Source organism: Penicillium pulvis, assembly GCF_028828015.1.
Source record: "Penicillium pulvis strain IBT 33274 chromosome Unknown contig_1_segment0_segment0, whole genome shotgun sequence".
NCBI lineage: Eukaryota > Fungi > Ascomycota > Eurotiomycetes > Eurotiales > Aspergillaceae > Penicillium > Penicillium pulvis.
The window spans coordinates 2,345,822-2,369,804 of NW_026643074.1; the positions used below are offsets into that span (position 1 = coordinate 2,345,822).

At 51.3% G+C, this 23,983-nt stretch overlaps 9 protein-coding genes across 9 annotated transcripts; 5 read left to right on the forward strand and 4 right to left on the reverse strand.

Annotated features, from left to right (window-relative positions):
• On the forward strand, positions 1-726 carry N7503_003823 (DNA-directed RNA polymerase II core subunit RPB11; the record flags this gene model as incomplete). The annotated part of the gene is made up of 4 exons (XM_057063370.1): positions 1-143; positions 250-308; positions 374-483; positions 535-726. The coding sequence occupies 4 exons, from the start codon at positions 1-3 to the stop codon at positions 724-726; spliced, it is 504 nt and encodes a 167-aa protein (XP_056924285.1).
• A 564-nt stretch (positions 727-1,290) lies between these two features.
• pan1 (actin cytoskeleton-regulatory complex protein PAN1) lies at positions 1,291-5,724 on the forward strand (the record flags this gene model as incomplete). Its single annotated transcript, XM_057063371.1, has 2 exons — positions 1,291-3,995; positions 4,050-5,724. 2 exons carry the CDS (start codon positions 1,291-1,293, stop codon positions 5,722-5,724), a joined length of 4,380 nt encoding a protein of 1,459 aa, XP_056924286.1.
• Positions 5,725-6,610: 886 nt separating this feature from the next.
• N7503_003825 (sugar porter family MFS transporter) lies at positions 6,611-8,340 on the reverse strand (the record flags this gene model as incomplete). The annotated part of the gene is made up of 5 exons (XM_057063372.1): positions 6,611-7,108; positions 7,156-7,834; positions 7,895-7,960; positions 8,010-8,257; positions 8,314-8,340. The coding sequence occupies 5 exons, from the start codon at positions 8,338-8,340 to the stop codon at positions 6,611-6,613; spliced, it is 1,518 nt and encodes a 505-aa protein (XP_056924287.1).
• Positions 8,341-9,267: 927 nt separating this feature from the next.
• On the reverse strand, positions 9,268-10,518 carry N7503_003826 (uncharacterized protein; the record flags this gene model as incomplete). Its single annotated transcript, XM_057063373.1, has 1 exon — positions 9,268-10,518. The coding sequence occupies one exon, from the start codon at positions 10,516-10,518 to the stop codon at positions 9,268-9,270; it is 1,251 nt and encodes a 416-aa protein (XP_056924288.1).
• A 723-nt stretch (positions 10,519-11,241) lies between these two features.
• On the reverse strand, positions 11,242-14,442 carry N7503_003827 (sodium/calcium exchanger protein; the record flags this gene model as incomplete). Its single annotated transcript, XM_057063374.1, has 2 exons — positions 11,242-14,154; positions 14,245-14,442. The coding sequence occupies 2 exons, from the start codon at positions 14,440-14,442 to the stop codon at positions 11,242-11,244; spliced, it is 3,111 nt and encodes a 1,036-aa protein (XP_056924289.1).
• Positions 14,443-14,925: 483 nt separating this feature from the next.
• On the forward strand, positions 14,926-17,702 carry N7503_003828 (condensin subunit BRN1; the record flags this gene model as incomplete). The annotated part of the gene is made up of 3 exons (XM_057063375.1): positions 14,926-15,068; positions 15,123-15,696; positions 15,759-17,702. Exons 1-3 carry the CDS (start codon positions 14,995-14,997, stop codon positions 17,700-17,702), a joined length of 2,592 nt encoding a protein of 863 aa, XP_056924290.1. The 5' UTR covers positions 14,926-14,994.
• Positions 17,703-18,189: 487 nt separating this feature from the next.
• Positions 18,190-18,369, forward strand: N7503_003829 (uncharacterized protein; the record flags this gene model as incomplete). Its single annotated transcript, XM_057063376.1, has 1 exon — positions 18,190-18,369. The coding sequence occupies one exon, from the start codon at positions 18,190-18,192 to the stop codon at positions 18,367-18,369; it is 180 nt and encodes a 59-aa protein (XP_056924291.1).
• A 141-nt stretch (positions 18,370-18,510) lies between these two features.
• N7503_003830 (uncharacterized protein) lies at positions 18,511-19,011 on the forward strand (the record flags this gene model as incomplete). The annotated part of the gene is made up of 1 exon (XM_057063377.1): positions 18,511-19,011. One exon carries the CDS (start codon positions 18,511-18,513, stop codon positions 19,009-19,011), a length of 501 nt encoding a protein of 166 aa, XP_056924292.1.
• Positions 19,012-19,855: 844 nt separating this feature from the next.
• Positions 19,856-21,407, reverse strand: N7503_003831 (uncharacterized protein; the record flags this gene model as incomplete). The annotated part of the gene is made up of 2 exons (XM_057063378.1): positions 19,856-20,404; positions 20,460-21,407. 2 exons carry the CDS (start codon positions 21,405-21,407, stop codon positions 19,856-19,858), a joined length of 1,497 nt encoding a protein of 498 aa, XP_056924293.1.
• Between the last annotated feature and the right edge of the window lie 2,576 nt (positions 21,408-23,983).

Below are 23,983 nucleotides of genomic sequence, written 5' to 3' on the forward strand. Positions count from 1 at the left end.
ATGAGTGATCGTTCCCCCTCGCCCTCGGGCTATCGGGCCATTCCCTTCGACACGACAACCAATGCCATCGCGAAGGCAGGTGGTGGCCGTCTGCCTGTATCACGCAATGAGACCCTTCGCGCTGTCGATGACCGCCCCGATGTGTCAGTATGACGGAAAAGAGCATCCCACTGTATCATGGCATTTCATATTCATTTTGCAGGCGTTCAAGGCATCGATGGCTGTAAAACCATACTGACTTGAATGCAGTTACGAGGCGATTCTGCTTGGCCCAGGCGAGAAGAAGATCGACGTTGACGTCGACACCCGTAAGTTATTGACCTGATCATCTGCTGAGAGAAAGAATGTCGATTTTCTGACAGCGTGATTTTAGGCCTGCCTTCTGCGGCCATCTTTACCTTTCACAAGGAGGACCACACCCTTGGCAATTTGCTCCGTGTTCGTCTGCTCCGCCACCCCAACGTGGTTTTCTCCGCCTACCGGGTATGTAGATTCTATCCCCTTGATATGACCAGTGGAGCTTACTGTATCTAGGTTCCTCACCCTTTGACTCCCAACTTTGAGTTGCGCGTACAGACCGATGGCGAGATTACTCCCCGTGCTGCGGTAATTGCCACCTGCAACGTGCTTATTAAGGAGCTGGGTCAGCTGTCTCGCGAGTTCACCAAGGAGTATGAACTTCGCAAGATGGCGAATGCTGCCAACCAGCAGCAAGCTCACGAGTAAGGAGCTGTTACTTGTTGGAAAGTAACTATATCTGGCCACCCTTTGCGCTGGAGTGTACATCCAACCGTCTTCTCTTTTCTCTATTTGCTTTTTTCCGGCGTATGGAGCGATACTGGGATCTCTTTTTCTCTGATGCTCGCCTTTCTGATATGTTGACCGTGATCTACTGATTCGTTGGTCTGATGGTTTGGTGTTCCACATTTGCTTTTTTGCGAGCCCATAGTTCTGGCGAGAACTCGTTACGACTTACATTTTTAAAATCGTCTTATGTATCCAAAATGATACCTCAAGTGCAATAGCTAATTGCGTTGCCTATTTCAGATTCTGACCAAGAGTAACCAAATAAAGCGGATAAATTCCTCGGATATAAAAAAGATAATAATAACTCACGCACGGGGAAGCCGTGACTAAGCACCCAAGCAGGCTAGCGTGCCTCCGCGTCCCTGCGACAGCGTCATTTACCTTGCTCCTGATCCGCCCCCTCTCTACATTTGTTTTCTTTTTCTCATCAATCTCTGTGGCTCTTCTGCATCTGCTTTTGTCCATGCGAGCGCTGTGTTTATAATGTACTCATCGTCGAATACCTTCCTCGGCGGTGGTGCCAGTGGCCGTCCAGGCCAGGCACCATTCATGCAACAGCAGCAGCAGCCCCAATACTCGCAATTCCCTCAAGGTCAACAGCAGCCACCAATGCAGCAGCCCCAGCCAACGGGCTTCGTTGCTCCTCAGCCAACTGGCTTTGCTGGCCAGCCGTCGCCGTTTGGTAGCTCGCAACTTCAACCTCAAGCTACCGGATTCCCCGCGGGACAGCAGCTCCAGCCACAATTCACTGGCTTCCCTGGCCAGCAAATACAGCAACAGCAGCACCTGCAGCCACAGCAGACTCAGCAACAGAGTCTACAGCCCCAATATACCGCATTCCCTGTTCAGAACCAGCAGCAGCCCCAGGCGCAACAGCAAGCGCCGCAATTGCAGGTCTCTCAGCCCACCGGACTCCCTGCGCGATACAAGACCTCGAGCGAGATGGCGAACTCCTTCCAAGACACCGGTGCTCCGCCTCCACAAGTCCCGCCCAAGAATGCGTCAAAAATCCCGAGTATCCGACTCTCGTTCATTACCGTTCAGGACCAAGCCAAGTTCGAGCAGTTGTTCAAGTCGGCGGTCGGCGATAGCAAGACAATGGACGGCGAGAAAGTGAGAGATCTTTTGCTGCGATCCAAGCTTCCGGGCAGTGATCTGTCGAAGATCTGGATCTTGTGTGATTCCACCAAGTCAGGCCAACTGTTCTTCCCGGAATTCGCATTGGCTATGTACCTGTGTAATTTGCGATTGACTGGCCGAGAGGTTCCCTCCGTTCTGCCTGAGACTGTGAAAAACGAGGTGTCCAGTATGGTGGACATTATCTCTTTTGATGTTCCTGACACCCACCCTGCGGCCGCCCCGCGAACAAACGCACCCAATTTCGATGCCCCTTTGCTAGAGAACAAGTCGACTCCACCGATCGTACAGCAACCTCAGCCTCAACAGCCGAGCAATGCCGCCCTCCTTACACAGCTCACGGCGCAACCCACTGGGTTCTTCCCTCAACAGACCGGCATGCAGCAGCCCCAACAGACCGGCTTCCAGAACCAATCGCAGTTCCTTCAGCCACAACAGACTGGTTTCATGGCAAACCCTCAGGCCACCGGATACTCCGGCCCTCGGCCTCCAATGCCACCCATGCCCACTGGCTTTGCGTCCAACTTAAGCCCCGCGCAGACTGGTGGCTTGACTGCGCAGCCTACTGGTATCCCCGGACAGTGGGGCTTTATCAACACCCCAGCACAAGGATTGCCCAACATTGAGGCTATGAAGCAGCAACTTATGCCCCAACCTGGTCGTGAGGGTGGTTTCAATATGTCCAACCTCTCCGGCAATGCTACTGTGGCCTGGGCTATCACCAAGGAAGAGAAGAAGATCTATGACGACCTGTTCCGTGCCTGGGATGGAATGCACAAGGGCTTTATTGGCGGTGAGACAGCTATTGAGATCATGGGCCAAAGTGGATTGAACCGTAAGGACCTGGAGCGTATTTGGACACTCGCAGATCCTCACAACCGTGGTCGTCTGAATATGGATGAATTCGCCGTCGGAATGCATTTGATTTATCGTGCTCTGAATGGTTATCCTGTTCCTAGCCGTCTGCCACCGGAGCTTGTTCCTCCTTCTACAAGACATTTGAATGATTCCATTGGTACTATGAAGTCACTCTTGTCCCAAGATGCGGAGAATCGGAAGACCACTGGAGCTTTCTTGCAGCCGCAGAAGACTGGAGTCAGCTACCTCAAGGACCACTCTTTCCGTGGCGGCGGTGGAGCACAGCCTGGCGCAACCCGCAAGGATGCGACAATGTTCAAGAACAACGACTCCGCGGGTGGTTACCGTTCAAGCGCGCGCCGCCGTGTTGGCAACGATGCTCGCACACCTTCGCCTGCTCCTTCATCTCAGACTTCTGAAGGAGAGGAGCTTTCCGTGGACCAGCTGCGAAAGAAGATCCGAGAGACCAATGTGATGCTGGAGGCAGTCGATTTCCAGGATGAGAACAAGGCCGAGGATGACGAGGCTCTCGACCGCCGGGACCGTCGTGAGGCGGAGTCTCTCATGGATCGGATTCGGCGTGTGCAGGATGACATTGATACTCATCCTAATGCCTCATTCCGTAATTTGGACAGTGGAGCGGAGCGCAGAGTCCTCCGCCGCCAACTGCAAGCAGCCGAAGACCAGGTTCCACAGGCCGCCTCTGATGTTCGTCGTATTGAGCGAGAGATCGCCGAGGCGAAGTTAGAGCTTTTCCGTCTCAAGGAAGCGAAGGCTAACCCTAACGGTGCTTCCAACATTGTGGGTACTGGTCCCGGTGGTGCCGTGACTGAGTCAGATCGCATCAAGGCTCGTGCTCGTGCACGCATGCAAGCCCGCGCTGCCGAACTGGCGGGACGTCCTGCTCCCGCAACCGAGGAGGATGATGGCGAGTCTGCTCGCCGGATGGAGTCCGAGAGGGCTGACGCGAACGCTGAAAGAGAGCGCAACAGCACCATGACACGTGATGTTGAAGAAAGTGTGCGCGATTTCGCTCGGAGCCTGGAAGACAGCCTCCGTGACGAAGGAGAAAACTCTACCCGCTCGCACGAGAGACGTCGTTGGGAGGATGCCTTGGGTGTTGAGGATATTATCCGTGACTTTATCTATGATCTTGGCCGTAACAGCCGGACTGCGCACGTTCGCAAGGAAGAGTATGACCCCCCCCTATTTCCTAAGTGAAGGATTAAGCTTACATTTCGTTACAGTCGAGAGAGATCTTCCCAGGAGCAGCGTTCAAAGTATTCTTCGCCCGCGGCTGATTCGACTGCATCCCGTCCTTCTATGCCAGCATCCACCGCCTCGTCGGGCTCTATCCCTGGTAATACGCATGAAGACCGTGTAGCATCTGCCAGAGAGCGGGCCCAGAAGCGCATTGCTGAGCGCATGGCCGCTGCTGGTCTGAAGCCAGCCACTGCTACTGAGACTCTTCAGCAACGCCAGGAGAGAGAGAAGAAGGAGCGCGAGGAGCGTGTTAGGCGTGCCGAAGAGGAAGATGCTCAGCGTGAGCAAGAGAGACAGCGCCGTCTGGCTGAGGAACGTGGTGGCCCTGCTCCAAGCAGTGCCGCTGCTCCCAAGGCCGCTGGCAAGAAGCCTCCACCTGCGCCTCCCACTCGCAGAGCACGAACTGACAGCGCTGGTCAGGCTGATGCCAAGAAGGCCGAGGAAGCTGGCAAGGCCGAGCACGCTGCCCGTGAGCAAGCGATTAAGGAGGAACAAGAGGCCCAGGAGCTTGAGACCCAGCGTCTTGAAGATGAGTCGAAGCAGCGTGAAGCCGAATTCCTGAAAGAGAAGGAGGCACAAGAAGCTCGACTGCGTGCTCTTGAGGAACAAGTTCGACAGGGCAAGGTCAAGAAGCAAGAGGAGAAACGTCGCAAAGAAGAGGCCGCTCGACAGGCCAAGGACCAGGAAGCCAGACTCGCAGCCCAGCGCGCTGAGCTCGAGATGGCTAGAGAGCGTGAGCGTGAATTGCAACGTCAACTTGAGGAAAATGACGATAGCTCCTCGGACGATGAGGGCCCTCAGAGCATCACTCCCCAGTTCAGCACTCCTCCGCCTATCCCCACTGTCTCTGTTCCCGAACCCGAGCCTTTGTCACTAGAGCCAGAGAGGGTCCCTAGCCCGGTAGCCAGCTCACATGAAGCAACATTCTCTGCTGCTTCGCCTGATGCTGAGTCGAAGAACCCTTACTTCAAGTCGCTTGGCCAAGCTGCTGAGCCCGAGGCAGTCCCTTCGCCCGCTGCACAGTCAACCAACCCCTTCCACCGTTTCACGCAGCAGCAGCAACAGCCGCAAGAGAGCTCAAAGCCGACCTTCACAGGTGCCGCCCCTCTTGAACGCAAGAGCCGCGCGCGTCCCGAAGATGATGATGACTGGTCCAATGCTGGCTCTGACCCCGAATCGTCTGACGATGAGGATGACCGACCAGGCGGTGGCAGTGCTAAGCAGCTTGCTAGCATTTTGTTCGGCACCATGGCACCCCCGCGTCCTTTGAGCGCTATGGATGAAGATAAGGCTGCCACTCCCGCCCAGGACAGCCCGGTCGCTCCTCCCCCGCCTCCTCCACCTGCAGCTATGGATCCCGTGGAATCCCCTGATTCTCCTGCCCCGCCAGCTGGTGCTCCCCCTCCGCCGCCACCGCCGCCACCTCCCCCTGGCGCCCCTATGGCTGCACCACCACCCCCTCCTCCTCCCTCGGGAGCTCCTGGTGCCCCACCCCCGCCTCCTCCTGCTGGTATTCCCCCACCACCTGCTCCCCCCGCTTCTGGTGGTGGTGGTGGAGACCGTTCTGCTCTCCTTGCATCCATCCAAGCTGGTGCGGGTCTCCGCAAGGTGCAGACCAACGACCGCAGCACGAGTTCCTCAGCGGGCCGCGTGCTTTGAGGAAGTAATGTTTTAGATGTACATACTGTACAGATTGGGTCAGGGGATTCCTCATTAGCTGGGAGGCCGTCCAGTGATTGTTTCTGGGAAGGAATTATGGACACTAGCACATGAGCGGTGATGGTGATGTTAGTTAGTTTATGTTATTTATAAATATTCAGTGGTATTTGCTCTTATCATGTCCAACCTAGCGACCTTCCATTTCCAACCGGTGGGATCAAACAACAACTCGCGGAAAAGTTTCCCTTCTTGAGCACCAATAGAAAGAAACATTGTATCTCCCATCCTCAGTGAAACCAGACTCGGCCGCTCTCTATAATTGTATGTATTACTTGATCCATCATTAAACAAAATAATTGTAACAAAAACCACCATCTCCATAATGTATTGACGGGTATGCTTTCCTTGTATAATTATGTGTGAAGTGGGAAATTTCGAATCAGTTTGATGTGTGAGCAAGGCAGATATATGAAGAGCACGTCCCCAAGAAAGCTCGGTAATCATCCCCGAAGATATTTCCCGGTTTGTGACAGTTGATGAACTGAAAAACATGTTCCATAAACTTAAACCGCAACGTTCTAGGTATCTCATGTTGATCAACCTGGGACATCCCTCGCTACGTACTCGGGTGGGTACTATGTATCCATTTGACAGGCTTAACACCGCCTTGTACAACATAATATCGTTAGAACCGCTATAAGGATTCAAAGGTCACTGACTCAGGCCTTATTTTACATGCGAATCTAGATCAGTTGATCACATTATCCAAGCCCAATCTAAAGCTCATATTCCCACCCCCAACCTTCAAAGCTAACATAAACAACTCACTCCTTCATGGGTATAAAACCGCTAAGTAATCCAAAAGCCATTCCACCAAAGGTCTCAACTAAGCAGCAGTCTCCTCATGAGTAGTAAAATGCTCAATCTTCTCCGGACTGATGGGCAACGGCATCTGCCTCCGCTCAATAAACTTATGCGTCTGCGTACCCGGTACCAACCACGGCTCGTTTCTAAACAAAGCGTTCATATCCTCCAGAGGCAACTTCGTAGTCTCAGGGAGAATAAGCCAGAAGAATATAGCGTTCGTAAAGTTAAAAACGCAGAAAATGATATAAAAGCCCCAGCCACCGATGTTAGCAATGGCGGGAGCGGTAATCTGGCCGATCATCGTGTTGAAGGCAAAGGAGACCATAGTCGCGATGGAGACACCCTTAGATCGAGTCTTTGTGTCGAAGATCTCAGCGCAGATGATCCAGGTCAAGGGGCCAACTGTCGCACTGTAGCTGAAGTTGTAGCACCAGGTCATGATAATGAACGCCCAGCCAGCGGAGTTGTTGTGTGTTGTGCCCGGGGGAAACTTAGCAATCAAGATCGTGGGGATGATCTGAAAAAGTTAGTATGGAAGAGCAAAACGGAAGAAGAAGCACATACAAAGAAGAGACAGTTGCCCAGATTTCCAATAATCTGCGGCCAACGTCGGCCAGTCTTATCAATGAACAGCATGCAAAGGAACTGCGCAATGATAGCAATAATAGAACTGATACCCTGGTACTTCAGCGTATCATTGGTAGCAATACCCATCTGCTTGAAAATCGTAGGACTGAAGTACTGAATAGCGCTGACACCAGTCATCTGCGCAGCAGCCTGGATAGAACAGGCCAAAAAGAGACGTCGGAAGCACGAGCGATCTGTGAACAGTTCCGAATAGGACTTGGCCTCCGCTTCATGCTCATGAGCAATGGAGTTGCAAATCTGGTCGTACTCCGTCTGGACCCAGGCATCATTGACATCGCCACGAGAGTGCAGTCGAGCTAGTGTCTGCAGGCCCTCGTCCAGTCGGCCGTGGTCGATCAGCCAACGCGGGGACTCGGGGAACAGCAGAATCAAGGCGGCGAGGAAGACGGCCGGCACCATTTGGATACCCAGGGAGATACGCCATTGGCGTGAGTCTGTTGGACCGAAGTTGATGTATGTACCCCAGGAGATCCAGGAGGCGACTAGGGAGCCCACTCCAAGCATAAGTTGCTGGAGGGAAGTGACTCGGCCACGAATGTCTGGGTGTGCGAGTTCTGCTTGGTAGATGGGCACAATCATGACCAGAATGCCAACTCTAGAGTCATAGAAGTGGTTAGCCTTGGATGGATATGAATTCAAAGAAGTTTCAACTCACCCCAGACCTGCAACTGCTCGTCCGGCATATAGATAGGCGATTTTCTGTGCGCCAGTTTGAAGACCACTGCTTCTGTTAGTGAGATGTGACATAGGTAAGAGTTTAGATTACGCACCCTCCTAGCAAGAAAATAATAGAACCAATAAGAATTGTATATTTACGGCCTGTGTAATCACCCAGAGGACCGGCAAAAATGGCACCAAAGAAAGCACCTCCTGTGAAGACGGCCGTGATAGCTCCACTCTGGGTGGAATCGATATTAAACTCGCTAATTAGCGAAGGGCTGGCGATAGCCTCGGCAATAACACCAAGATCGTATCCGTAAAGCACAGATCCCAATGAAGCAAAGACACAGACCAGAAACTAGCATATGTTTAGTGATCTATACATGAGATTAGAGAGAAAAGCCAATGACATACCTGGTACCACTTAGGAGGAAGCGACATGTTGGGTGGTGAGCGCAGTATCTCTGACTACAGAGATGCAGCAGAATGGATTCCACCTTCTATATGTATTCAAGTTACATCTTTGCGCGTCTTTCACATTGGAATCGACAAGCCTAGGCATTAGGGTCCGGGTGCCGCGTCCCGTAGATGCCGTCTTCCTATTGGAGGAAATATGGCCGGGGAGGACTAGGGTATACTCATCCCCCGCAGGAATTTTTCCGGTTACTGTTTAGAATATTCACTTCTCCGGATTTCCCCATAATCAGACAGTATGGATGCAGGGCCCTAGCTTGATGATAACGTTGGTTATTGGAAGGATGACCTCGCGTGATGTTTCCAGGGCTGACGATTGCGTATGCTCATCGCACTTGGGCCCTTTGAAAGACCGTCGGTTCGGATTTTGGCGTTATCAGAGTCTAAATGGGGGCTTCCCGGTATACTTTGGTGCCGTTTGCTTAATAGTGCTTGGGCGTTGTGGTTTGGGCAGGCCAAGCCAAGCCTCTCGATCCCGGCACGTAAAGCCGGAACTTTCTTATAGGAATGGCGTGTGGCGTGGTTTGTGCCCGAATGAGGAGATAATCAGCCGATACGGCTTTGATTCTCGCTTACATGTCGGAGTTGGATCTGTCACATCAACCGAGGTTTTTCATACTTTCTCCGGGTTCCACATTTCCCTTCAGGGACCATGTCTATGGGGTCAACTATTGCACTAAGACAAAGAAGGAGTAGCTGATTACCTCCACCGGAACTTGAATAAACCAATGTTTTGCTTTTTAGCTCATTAATACCATAATTGCATAAACGCTTCCATATTTTGACATGTTCAATTTCCCAAGTGGTTTCTCACCCTTCCCGATTATATCAAACCCCCCATAGTTCTCATGTTCGCCAAAACCAAACATCCTGTCCCCAGAAATAAACAAAGACCTAGAAATGAGGGATAAACGTCGTCCAAGTAACGTTGTAGTAAGCTTCCACAGGCAGTGAGTAGAACGAAACAATCCCCACAACAAGCAGACCAATTCGAATAAACATATAACAAACCACCAAAACCACCCAGGTCACACTGACAAGGGAGATAGGAAGACATTTCTCAAACCATATCAGGAAGTTAGCAATCAATGGGATTCCGACTCCACCCCATGCGCAAACCCTCCAAGCAATCCACATACCCGCATTGAATAAATCCTCATGCACCCACATATGCGCACCATTATAAAACCCAGCCAGAAGACTCAAAACAAACCATAATCCCGTCACCCACGACTTCATCTTGAGCTTCTCACCCAAGAAAGCCATCATCAAAGGACCAAACGGGATCCGCTGGATGTCAAGCGTCTCCCCAACATCCTTCTTGTACCAGTCCTTGTATATAGTCTCAATCTTCTCGACCTGCTCAGCACCGAGCTTCTCTTTGGATTCGATAACAATTGGCACAGAGACATCTTTCGGCTTCGACCACTCAAATATATACGTCCACAGACTGATGATAGTGAACAGCGCCGCGTTGACTTCAAGCGCCATGATGGGAAGATCCTCCCGATACCGCGCAATACACTGTACAACAGTCCAGAGACCCTGTAACACAGCAAAGGAGCGCGCAAATATATCCGTCTTGCTTCGATCCGTGATATCCTCCTTCTTAGTCTCAGGAATGGTCACCGGTCCTTCGGTGACGACGAGTCTCAGCGACTCGGCGTTCAGCGGAAAGTCATGCAGATCAGGCGTCCGCAAGACAAAGCCACCCATATTGGCAAAGAAGGCGTGTGTCGTAGTCCAATTGTGACCACCCGGAAGTATTCGCATCTCTTTTCGAGATTTTCGGGCGAGACCGAATTCGACGAGTGCGATGGCGGCTAGGAGCTCTGGGAAGATGATAGTAATGAACATCCATTTCACTTTGCGTCTGAATTTCTGCACCGTTGTTTCTTGGAGGCCCGGGAGGTTTAGTTGAAGGATGGACCAGGCGCAGGCGAAGAAGGTTGCTAGACAGCTGAAAAGGATGCTGAACGAGTTTCGGAGGGGGGATGAGGATACCCAGCCGACGCGGGAAGAGATTGAGTCACAGATTATGTTGGGAGTACAGTAGGAGGATGTTGATGTAGTTTCGTTGACTGCGGCTGATGCGAGGGTTGCGAAACTGAGGTAAGCGAAAGTATAGTAGAGGGTGGCCTTCATTTTGTCGTCTTACGTCAGGCTTTTGTACAGGGAATAAAGCAGATAAGCAGCCTAAAGTCAAGAACCAAGGACATAGAGTACTCATCTCTCTTATAAACTCCTCTTATAAATCCACTGCCTATTCACCCGGGTTGGTTCGTAGGGTGCGTTTCATGTGGCCGGCGCCACGAAAGGTTAAGGGTAAACAGTGACATATGAACTGGACCAGTGAAAGCCATAGGAACTGCGTTGATTGTTTCAGGAATGTGTCAATATAGTAGATAAGCTCTGATCTGACGGATTGCAGACAATATCAAGGTATATCACCGGCTGACAGTCAGATAAAGAACGAAACTAGTCAATATCCCGAGTATCGGTACCTACAGAATACTTCTGTTTATAGTTTTTGCGATCGTTAGGTGCGACACTAGGGGCTGCAAATACGAGTTTTGGCCCCCGGGTTTAATCGCCCACGAGCCAGGGCGCTTTCGCTGTGTAAGGATAGCCGAGAGCTGATAGGTTGGTTTGTGTTGGCAGTCCACATGAGCCTCATGAGCTGCCCAAATGGGTAATAGTGGCCGAAGGCTCTGCTTTTTCAAAAGAGTCACAATCACCGACAATAAACTTCATGTACGTATTGTCTAAGAGTCCTAAACATCTGACATAGATTTGAATGCATCAATTGAGATCTCGTAATGTACCAAACTCCTTAGCTTCACAGATGCAACGCCAAAAAACCCCAACTTAAATTACAATCTCCGCAATCACATTTCCTAAGGTACTCACACACCACACAGCGATGAGACCCCATCCGATCTTGCGGTCCATGCGCCAACCATTCAAAGGGACCACAATCAAAAGACCGACCAGGACCATCAAAAGGGTAGCGCCACTGATAACTAGCACCTTGGATATGGCGATCTCATAAGAAACTGGCTTCGAAGAGACAGCTCTACCAAGAATTTCGTCATGTCGACGTGTTTTGCCTCCATTCAGTGTCATATATAAGCCTCCAAGGCCAATTCCAAGCAAGATGTTGAGCATCGGGCCGCCAAAGCACGCACTGAGGGCCATGACAGGGTAACCAAGGCGGGCAACGGTGATATCTGCGACAAGATCGCCGAGAGAATTACCCACGGCAAAGACAGTCAAGCCTAGCAGTGAGTCTGAGATATCGAGAATGACACCGATGGTTTTCAGTAAAGAGACCACCTCTGTGGCGATTGTTGCGATCCAGGAAATAGCAACCAAAAATCCAAGCAGAGAGAGGAAAGGTCTCCACGAGGATGGAAGGGATGGGGGTGGAATCACATCAAGCGATCCTTGGCGCTGTTGACTGGCTGGGTCTGTAAAGGCCTGTCGGTGCCAAGGACGACGCCGGGTGGTGGTTAAGAGAAGCGAGAGAAAGATGAAGGAGAATAGAAGGGAAACCAGAGTGGGGAAAAGAAGATTTCGGGGATTGAGGTCTTCGTCCAAAGTTGACCATGCAATGAGGACAAAGAAGAATGGACCGGTGAAAAGCTGCATTATAACAAGCCAACGATTCCAATCCCTGGCTGGCGTTGATGGCTCACACATGACCGGTGGTGCGGCCGGAAGCTCCGAGTCCCAGCGCGGACGACTAGTTGGATCCTGAATGGTTGACTTGCGATGGGAATTCGATACTGATACGTGAGGCACAGAGTCGTGGCGACCAAGCAGAATAGGCGACTGCAATGGACTATCGGCCGGCAGCATGACTCTCGGAGCAGGGTTGGCATTGTCATTAAATTCGTCTACGACCACAGCGGGTATCATGTCTGGCTCCAAGGACTCGGGAGCATGAGGCTCAATGACCGGGACGGTGATGGTGAGAAGGAATACACTGGGCGCAGCAACGATGCCCAGACATCGCTCCATGAAGTTCTTTGACTTCCATCCCGCCAAGGTTGGAAAAAGTGTGCAACAAATATGCGAGGGAGCGGGGAGAACCGAGTAAGGCCAGAAACGCTTGAAGGGATTCCGCAATGAGGCATTGTTATCATTGTCGATGTCATTAATGCTGTCATGAACTAGAAAAGGCTCCGATGGACTGGCTGGATAGGGGAGTCGAATGCTAGGTGGACGAGAAGATGGACGGGATGGCATATCAATAAACGCGGGAAACGGTGCGGAGGGACTCTCCAGTGCAAGTCCGGTTCGAAGACTGGAACCACCCCGCGGGGATACAGGAGCGGGGGATCGGTCGTGCGTCGCGCCAGTGAGATAGTTCGGAGACTGGAATGCTCCTGGGGGAGCCAGTAGGTCTGGAGTCTGTGGAGCTGCTGCATCTACTGGACTTCCACATGTGGATGACACGGCGGAAGATGATGGCGATGCCGTTAGTTCAGCACTAGTGTCTATACGGGGCAGTTCAGGGGCCACGAAGGGAGCCGAGTCACCGGCTTCATTGGAGGGCCGCCTCACAGTCAGGCGTGGCGTCTTGTCTGTGTGGCGACCTAAAACACTGGTGTCAATTTGTAATCCATCAGCGTCATTGGCCGACACCGCACGAACTCGTGAAGAGCCGGATGCACTTTGCGGCGAAAGGCGGTCATTGGTAGTAGATGGCCTGGTGGCACGAGGATGTGATGCAATAGACCGAGTGTCGAAAGCTTGAGAATTTTCACCGTCGTCCGAGTAGCTACTCAAGCTGATAGTTGGGTTGATATTCGTGTTCCTTGATTTCTGGAGCGAATGGAGCACCGACTGGAATTCCAGTGCACCAACGAGACTGGGCCGAATGGGATTCATCGTGTTTCGTCGAGACCGATTGGGCGGACGATATACATGCATATTGTCGCTGATTTCAGCAAGATAGCGGTTCCGGGTCTCGTCATCTTCATCCTCTTGTTCTTTCCAAAGAGGAATTCCTTCAGTCCGTTCCAACAGGTCAAAGTCATCAGTCGATGCACCACGAAGAAGGCTTCGTGATTCCGAGGCAACTCCCGGATCATCGTCTTCTATAGGTTCTTCAACATCCAATTCTTGATTATCTGGGATGTGGAAGTGGGTTCGTGCCGCAAGGTCTCTTTCGTACTTCCGGCGGCGCCGGACCAAATACCAGTGCCAGGTCACGACCATAAAGACGTAAAAAACGTACAGTCCCACCATTGCCGCGGATTCCCACACATGAAGTCGGCCATCAGCCAACAGGAACATGCTGAAAGTAACAGCAACCACAAAGTACCCTATATCGCGGACAAAGCTCCGGCGTGCCACTTTAAAAGGTCGGACCAAAGCCATGGAACCGGCCACAACTGAGGTGATAAAACTGGCAGCCCCAATCAGCTCGCCAATGGCCAAGCTGCCGCTATTTGAGCGCATTGCGGCGAATGTGGAAAAGACATCGGGGCTGCCATTGCCAAACGCGAGGAAGGTGACGCCGGTAAGACTTTCACTTAGCCCTAGAATGCTTGCCAGTGTGCTCAGGTCAATACACAAGAAGTCACTGGCCGCTATACCAATTGTACTAAATAGGAGCGATAGCCAAAGTATGAGGATTGTGAAAGCCAGCGGTTTCGCATCTGCCAGAGTACAGTAATATAGCTGCAAGTAGGATAGTAGGCCATCTTCATGGTCGGGGCAGTTGGCATGGATATAAGCGCATTGGTCCTTGACATCACGAACTTGACGGCACTAAATGGAGTCGCACATCGTTTAGCTTTACTTTACTGTCTCACGAGCAAAAGGTTATCGGTAGAGGGGATGCATGGGAATGCACTGTACCTCTGGTTCATTTTCTCTCCTGGCCAGGAGCACATTCGTAGTGGTACGTCGTGGGGATTGTCCAATTATATTGCTGCGTACAGCCCAGCTCAGTGCCACAAGGGCCGCGAACACCAAGAGTGTAGTGTAGAACGGGCGAACGGAATACCGAGGCCCTTTGCGAACGGCAGGCCGCAGGATCATTGGAAGTTGGTTCATTATGGCATCAACACTAGACGCATCGTGAGCTGAAGAGGTAAAAAAAATCCTCTCGCGACGGTCCGTCACAAGAAAGCGCTTTGGGCTGATCACAGAACCCGAGTCCCCTCCATAAAGTTGGAGTTGGCTTGACCTGCCAATGCGGTGAAGGCGGTGATGTCAGCCCAGAGCGGAGCGAGCTGCAGAAGTGGGTCAAAGCCTTAGCTGGGGTGCATTTTGTGTAGTGTATGCGTTGGCAGTAAATAGTTTACACGGGATGTAAAAGAGAGGTAAATTGATCTGTCTGTAGGTCGAAACCTGGAGAAGCTGGGACTGGAACGGAACCTTGGAAGGTCAGCGTTTGGATGGGACAATCTATGACTTTATTTGTGCCCGATATTTCAGGCATAAATCAGCGGGTTGACATCATGTGATATTATGCACTATTGGCTATACTCGAGTGCCGTATGTTTGTTGACTTCCCCATTTGTTTGTCGCCCCTCTTGCGCTGTGACAACCAGACTTTATCTCGAATATCACGCCTGCTATCCCCAACTGGGGGCAACCGCAACCATGCCTCGTGTAGCAAACAAGGTGCATCGCCGTTCCAACGGCAACACCACCCCCCATAAGAACTCCCCCGTCAAGTATGCGCCTTCCTCAAGTTGCGAGAGTGGGATTATCACTAACGCGACCAGCAGGATTCCCCTCAACGATGATATGGTCGAAAAAGCGGCCCGCATCGGGGCTCGCCAGGCGCAATATGATCGTCAGATGAGCCAAATTAAGGCTGCTGTCAAAACTCCGATGCCTCCGCGACGATACACAGCACATGACCGTGATGGAAGCGAGAGTCCAGGAACCCCGCGCGGATCGAGCCACCGCGGTCGCGGAAGCGATGTAAATGGCCGCGGTGTTACCCCTATGAAGCGTGTGCCCATCTTGGCCAATTTCGAGGAGTGGATGAAGATGGCGACCGATAACAAGATCAATGCGAACAACTCCTGGAACTTCGCTCTTATTGATTACTTCCACGACATGTCTCTTTTGAAGGAGGGAGATGGTGTGAATTTCCAAAAGGCCAGTTGCACCCTTGATGGGTGTGTCAAGATTTACACGAGCCGAGTCGACAGTGTCGCGACGGAAACTGGACGACTGTTAAGTGGCTTGGCCGATAGCCGCGACAAGAGAGGGCGCGATAATGATGCCGAAGGCGAAGAGGGCGACGAGGATGAGGAGGGTGAGGATGGAGCACCGCGCAAATCGCGCAAGAAGGTACGGTGATCATCAGCGCTCTTAAATACATGACGCGTGCTAACCAGATTGGACGATAAAAGACACGGTCTCACGAGGCTACACTGGCTCCGTCATTTTCTTCATTACAACTGAAGAAGTTTGAGCTAGAATTCGCGGTGGATCCGCTCTTCAAGAAGGCGTCTGCCGATTTCGATGAAGGAGGCGCAAAGGGCCTGTTGCTCAACCACTTGGCCATCGATAGCCTTGGACGTATTGTTTTTGACAGCAGCGATGATGCTGTGGATGAATCTTCCAAAACAGCGGAGGGAGAGGAGGATGGACAGGACTCTGCCGATCCAGAATCACAAGCCGATGATCAAAAAAAGCCTGCCCACCAGACCGCAAGCGACACATTCGAGGACGACCCCGATATTGATCTTGGTACACTGGCAAGCCAATTTTTCCCAGACCTGGATCGTCTCGGAGAGCAGGATATCTGTCCTTCCCTCAAGAATCTTGACCTGGGAGATCCCGCTGGAACACTTGATATCCCTCTTCTCAAGGCACCCGAGGATTGGCGGCATGATAAGATTAACGAAGGCGAAGGCGATGATCCTTCAGGAATTATGCTTGATGATGACAATGCTGTTGGCTTTGATGACGATGACGCATCGCTAGCTGGTTTCGACCTGACTGGTGACGCTGGCTTCGGTGACGGAGGAGAGGCGTGGGCAAGAGAGGCCGCTTTAGAACCGATGCTCAAAGTCCATCGATTGGAAGATGGCGATGGCGATGAAGACATGGACCGTGAAGATGCATATGCCGTTACCATGTCTCATCAGCCAAGCAAACAGGACCATGAGAATATTTTGAGCTACTTCGATAACGCGCTCCAGAAGAATTGGGCTGGCCCAGAACACTGGAAGATCAAGAGAATCAAGGAGCATACGGCAGCCAGCACATCCGCCCCCAAGCCACGAAAAGAGAAGGAGCCTTTCGAGATTGACTTCGGAGCTCCTTTAGATCATGCCATTGCCGAATTGATCTATACTCCCGCCAGCTCAAACTCAGCTGTCTCCCTACCAAAGACACAATGGAAGACGAAGGGGCGAAACCTGCTCCCTGATGACAAGCACTTCAACTCACGAAATCTGCTTCGCCTTTTCCTCAAGCCCAAGGCGCGTATGGGCTCGAAGAAATTTTTGGGCAGACGAGCGGCTCCTCGATCCGAGCAAACCTCTGGGAACGGTGATATGGACGAGGCTTTCTGGGCGAATCACAAGGTGGAGGATACTGCCGATCAGGAAGGTGTCGCTGGTGCCTACGATGCTAACTTCTTTGCTGATGACGATGGCCTTGCTTTCCCCAATGGCATGGACTTGGACGATGAGGACGAGAACATGCCATTTGCCGATGCTCGAGAGATGTTGTCTCCGCCGACTGACGGGCTTCCTGGCACATCAGCTGGAGACGGTAGCTCACAAACTGGTCTCACTGCCTTGCTGAATATGGTTGGAGCCACTCCTGGAAAACCTGGTGGTGGGTACGGCTCACAGCTGGTAACTCAGGGCGGACGTCGTGCACGCCCTGATTACGTCAACTATGCCCGTGTCGCTAAGAAGGTGGATGTGCGACGACTCAAGACCGAGATGTGGAAGGGAATGGGCGAGCGTCTGATTGCTACCACCGACTTTGGCTCTGCATCGCAGCCCGATGTCATGTCTAGTGAACCACCAGCCGAGCCCGAGAGTGAAGCCGGGGCATCCGAACCGCCAACACCACAGACAAGTAGCCCTGATCGCAGAGACGATAGGCTACGGTTTACACAGATCATGAACTCTCTGAAGACTGTCTACCCCAACGAGACATTGCGTGACATCAGTACATCCTATGGTTTCATTTGTCTTCTCCATCTGGCCAACGAGGAAGGTCTAGTCTTGGAGAGTGACATGCAGAAAATAAGCGATGGGGCTTGCAGCCTGGAAGAGATCTTTGTCAGTCGCGACGCCAACGCTGTCCGCGACGAAGGGGGTGTCATGCTGTGAGGTGTTTTTCTTGTACAGTTCACGATCTTCATAGAATCGGAATGTTTGTAGTCATGATGGGCACGGATGGGCTTGGTAGATTCTTTCGGAGTTGATCGGGTTTCTTTGTTTGCACAGTGGCGCTCTGATCAGGTGTTTTCGTTTTCTTATTTAATGCAACATGACATCCATTTTACATTCAATCCACATTTCCGTATTCGATGATCTATTCCTACATATGTTTTGACAGTGTCGTGAAGTTCCGGCCTCGATGACTTCAACATTAATGTGCAGGTGACCGTATCCATAGGCGTTGACGTAGACCCATCTTCACCTAGATGTGCACATACATCTGGAATGTTGTTCAGAACCCTCTATTGACTTTTTCTAGTTTGTCTCTCTCTCTTTGCAGTCCAAGAATGGCCAATTCTCCAGGCTCTGAACACCCTCATCCATCTTTACCATACCCAACCCATCGACCTTCCGCGAGCTTTGCTGACAAGGCATCATGAATTTGCGCGCGACAACACAGCTCATCTCCGAACACCCAAATACTGAGCTTCCAAACCAAGAGATTCTAGACCAAGAGACTCTAAACCAGGAGACAACAGCTTACCTTCGAATTCTCCCTCTCCAAGAGCGCCTTGCTGTCGAAGCCCTTCTACAATCTTCCAAAGAGGAGGCATAAAATCAAGTCTCGCTTACTGAAGTCGCATGTCTGTCCTCTCTCGCATTCTGGCGAAACCGAAAGTTACTGTGTCAGACAACGGAACATCGCCCGCGTGCGTTCATGTCTGCGATCAACCGACTTGAATCCCGCAGGATCATCATGCAGGATGTAAAGGCTAACGCGGAATCACTTCACCCTGGAACCCTCGGCGAACGTTTATGCATCGTTGAGCATATGAAGATTCATAAGAATATTCTCGGTGAAATCGATGCAATTCTGCAAGACCTTCACGATGTTATCCACAAACTTACGGCCGATCATACGCTCATCGACAGTTTCATCGAGATGTGTATCAGTGAATGGGAGCATGATTTGAAATTGAGCTATGCATTCAAAAAGGAGATCAACGAACGTGGACTTGATGCTTGGTGGTGCCAGTGGAGAATGGAGGCCGCGGCGTTCACTGCCAGACAAAATCATGAAATGTTCATGTTGGCTGAACGCGAGGAAAGAAACCGCCGGGGACCTTTCTCGGCATTATCGCGTTCTTCGCGGCCATCGATCAGCGAGGATGAGTTGCGCCGTGCACTTGACTTGATATTGGCCGAGGATGATCAAGTGAACAAGATTATTGCGGGGCGTTACAACATATCTGAATAGTCAGAGTCGTGAATTAATAGACTCGACAGTTGAATGCACTTTGAAACATGATTCTTGTTTTCATGTGTGGAAAATTGTCACAAATTGAAATTCCACGTTCGAATTCCACACGTCAGGTCTCTGGCAGACGATGTCAAATCGCAGAGTATTCACTGGCGCAGATCTTTCTTGTTGAGTCATGCCTGTGTTGACAATTTTTATTTCCACTTTTCTTTCGAATTTGATAGCAAATTTCCTAAAATTTCTTGACTATACAGTGTCATCAGTTCGTTGATGTTTATTTTTCCAGGAATAGGAAAATTCACGTAGCCCAAACAAGCCACTCCAGGGTATTGACGAGCATGATACACACCACTCAGTGAACCTGATCCTGAGCACTCTCATAAAAGGGCCGAGAAAGACCGAATAAAACATGATTTGATATGTTGTTCTCATATAGTTGCAACTCGAAACCAGTGGCCTACATTTGTACTTTACGATAACAAGCCCGACACCAAACAGACTCAGGTGATATATATGATATAAGATTCATCATTGACTATGATCAATAAGGAGAGAAAGGTGTAAAAACACAAAGTAGTCGAATGACTCCTCCAAAAGTCGAAATAGGTATCTGTACCCAAACGCCCAACTCCGCTTCAGCAAGCCCTAGAGCCCAAAAGATTAAGGATAAGGAAAGCCATTGTATGTCCAAATTTTCTCCAACTCAGTAGTTTTTGTTTAATGATTTTCCAATTTTTTTTTTCTTTTTCTTTTCCATCGTGGGTTTCATTTTAACATCGAGCCCAGAACTCCAGAGAATTCCAGGACCGCCTCGTTAAGTCATTGGCCAGTACGTAGTCGACTAGTACGCTCCCGGGATGGGCACTGAGCCGTAGCTCTGTTCACCAGGTGCGGCATTCATATGCTCCTGAGTCTGAGGTGGGGGAGATGGTGACCGGGCGTGAGCAGCGGGAATAGGCTGGGCGCCGAATTCCTCCTGGCCAGTGCGGGGGGTTGGCTGTTGGACACGGATGGGAGGGGCTTGGAGCTGGAATGATGGAGTTGGGCGAGTCGGAGAGCGTGGGGACGCGTACTGGGTGGGGGGAGCTGTCGCGAACTGGGGTGGTGAGCCGGCTTCACCCTTCTCGGCTGTGGAGTAGGGATCTATGGCCTGGGCAGCGTAGAAGGGAGACTTTGGTGGGTAGGAAGAGAAGCCTGGGAAGCCGGGAGTGTTCGGGGCTGTCTGGCGGTGCAGTTGCGCGAGGTACAGATCTGAACGGGCCTGATCACGGTGGTTCATGGACTTCATAAGACGGCGCTTAGACCAGATGCGGTAGAAGACGACGACGTAGATGAGGATCACGAGGAGTTCAATGACGACTTCAATGATGGCGCAGACGAGACCCCAGTCCTTTAATCATGTTAGTATATTGGACGGGAATGCTAATTGGTTGCTTGGAACTCACCTGTAGACGGCAAAGCAGAGCGTAGTCGATGACATCCGAGTAGATCTGTTCACGAGTGTTCTGTGCGCAGGCCCATCCCCAGAGATCCTTCGAGTCTCCAGTTGCTTTCGAGTGTTCGTAGATAGCAGCACTGACGATCCACATGACGAAACTGAAGGTGAAGTAAATGACCGAAATCGTGCTGTAGTAGATAGCAAGCTTCTCAGCACGCTTGTGGCCGCCCTTGAAGTAGCCCCAGAACACAATCATGCAAGCGAAAAGAGAGAAGCAGGCCAGACCCAACATCAACCACTGTGCCCATGGGTTGGTACCTACGTTCCATGCAAAGGCTGAGTTGCGCTCTGGGAGATTTCTGGTTGCCATGAAAGTTCGGAGAGTCACCGCTAACATAGCCAGGACAATCAGACTGCAGCCGAAGTTGATAAACCGAAGGAAGATCTTGGCAAGGCGGACACGGAGTTTGATTCTGACATCACGGGCATTCTCCTTCTCTGCAGTTGCTTCACCCTTCTCAAGGAAGTATTCCTCACGGAAGGTCGGGCTGAGCGGATTCAAGGTCTTGGCGGACTTGGGGACTTTGAGATCAGCTCGCCAGGGTGACATTGGTGGCATGGAGTCGTCCGCATGTTGGGTAGGATTATTGTTTGATACGTATCCAAACCCAGTATCGGCGACGCCGAGAGGAGCTTGCTCAACGGTGTCGGCGAAGGGAGACTTGCTGGAGCTCTCGACTGGCGAGTAGATTGTCGTTGCTTCGGCGAATCGAGCCGTGCGGGGGCTCTTTAGCGAGGCACCGCTGCTCTCCGAGCTTCGGGTCTCCTGTGTCTCCGTCGTTGTGAAGCCTGTAGGGGCACCCATTGCGCTGTGATACGAGGCACGGGTGAGATCATGCGGGACGACGGGCTCGTAGGTCTGGGGGGAATGGTTGCTGTCGCCGGAGGTCGACATAGTGACGGTGGAGGGATATAGACAACGAACAAATTGAAGCAGTCAAAAGAGCCAGCTCTTGACAAATGAGTCCCAGCAATAGAACCAAAAAAAAAATCAAACTCGAAAAGCCGGAGTCAAATGTCTGCTGGTAAGGTCCCAGCTGTGTGACAGTAGCTGAAGCTGTATCAACCTATGCAAAAACACCTTGAAACCGTGTGCGAAACCTGCGTCCACGGGGAATAACAACGGAAAAACCAAAATTGGCAACGATGGATATCTGAAAAGAAAGACAGAAAAGCGGCAGATCCGGCAGCTGTGTTGAATATCAATCATGGACGAGCACCCATGGCCGCTGGGCTGGGCGGGGGCGCTGCAGGCCATGGTATCCCATCACTTCATGCCATGACTAGAGTAAGCGCCGAGCAAAAGGTGCAGGAGGAATCGGGGAAATGATTGGAGGAATGTCACCTCGACACACTTCAACGCCATCCTCGGGTGCATATTCACACTGCACGAGACGAGGTGTGACTGGCTGAGAGAAGTGATCGGTCGAGCTTGTCACAGTGGAGCAGCCAATAAGGTGGGGCCATGGCCCCAGTGGCCCTTCAGCATGCACGCCCATCACCTCAACCGGCGCTAACCTGCCGATCGTCTGGCCAACCACACAATCTGCAGAACCGCTCGAATTTGGGGGATTGTGCTCCGTCAAAGCGGGGGATCCAGTCACTTCTCAGTCGCTATCAACACCCCTGTACACAGCTCCCGTCACACAGTTGATTTGACTTCCAAGGGTCTGTGCCCCGATACTAATTATGTGAGCCAGTTGCAATTGAATTTATTTTGGTATATAATCATCGTGAATTCCGGAAGATTAAAGGTTAAAACTCTGCAGTCAGCTCTACACTCACCGAATACTCCGTATTCGATAGACTTCTGCACTTTGATCCAACGTCATGCCCCCTTGACATAGACTCGACTATCGCTGCGAGCGCCTGGATAAAGGAATAACCAGTGGACTTGTAGACCGCATAAACTAGTGGCAAGCGAGGTGATGTTGCTATCACATCGCGCCTACCCGCGGGTCTAATGTATGAGCGACTTTGACTAGGAACAAATCCAGTTTGGCGATGTATGGTACTTTTTACAGCACATGATCTGCGATGGGAGTAATTCTGATCCAATCAGTCTTGCCAGGGGCAATTGTGTGACTGGATGACCAACCTTGCGACGTGTGGAATCAATACCCATTTCTCCAGGCATCAAGGCACTAAGGCTGCCAATCAACTAAACAGTTGACGTGCGTTGCCCTGTAGACCAATTCAACACCCTTCAAAACATGTCCAAGAGATCCAAGGCCACTCAATGTCTTGCTCTCGATGACTGTGCTGCGCAATTTAGTGATGTATACCGGTGGCAGAGCCATTTCTCCTTGCCCACCGGATATACCCCTGAGCAACAGTCGTGTGGCTCTGCTCCTTCGTCCATCGCATCTTCTTCTCATCTTTTCACATCCGATGATGGATTATTTCACATTGAAGTCTCTACGAGGAGGCATTGCGAGATATGGAAAGCAGGTGATGTATACCTATCTTCGCTGTATTGGAAACCCTCCCCGATCGAACCAAAAGGGAATAATGGTCGACCGCAGTTGGAGGCCTGGTTTCATATAAGTCATACGATTCAATGACAACAGCCAAGAATCCAATTTGCTTATCTCGGCAGATGCAGCAAGGGTCCTAAGGGGGCAAACCCACAAATCCACAGGATCTACTTACAAACATGACAAGGCGAATCCGCGGGGAAATCAGCTGTTACAGATTCAGCTCAGCCTTAGATGAGAAACTGTGCCGAACAAGCCCGGTCAATTTCAAGCCACGATGACCTGCATAGTGAAACCACATTTGCTGGCTTTGTGGGCCGAGTAGCCCCGCTGCGACGTCTGTGGCCATTACCCCTGGGCCAATCGCAGGTTGGTCCGGCACATTCAGTCCCATTTCAATACGGGCAAGCCTTCGCGCATGGCCCTACTGTAGGCTAGCACCGCCAGGATGGCCTTGGTTCGTTGCCAATGCAGATCGACAGGGTCTGAGCCTGAGGCCACGAAGGGGCCGAGGTGAAGCGAGGCTGAGTTTTGAAGAACTACAGACCAGCTTCTGACTTAACCAAATCTTCTCTTTCTGTAGTCACGGTAGAAATCGAGATCTATATATACCTACGGCGTAGCCTCGTTTCATGTGTGGCTGGTGATTATTTATGCAGAATTAGACTAGCCCGAGCAGACCGAACCGTGGTGTTCAGTAGATCTGCCGGATCTTCGTGTTGGACCAGATTTCACCCTCTGACATCATTGCCATTTACCTATAGCTTCATGATCATTCGCAGTGGCAAAGAGGCTCTTTCATGTCGGACATGATTCCAGTATAATAACCAAGTTGGCCATGATCAGCCGCAAGGAGAGAAAAAAACAACGTGTTAACTGGACCCACGACCAGCCACACGCGTTAGTGGGCTTACACAGCCTCAATCTTATCTAGGTAGTCGGTACTTCTTGAAGTACGTAGGCTGTCGTATATTACCAAGTACTGAGTACATCC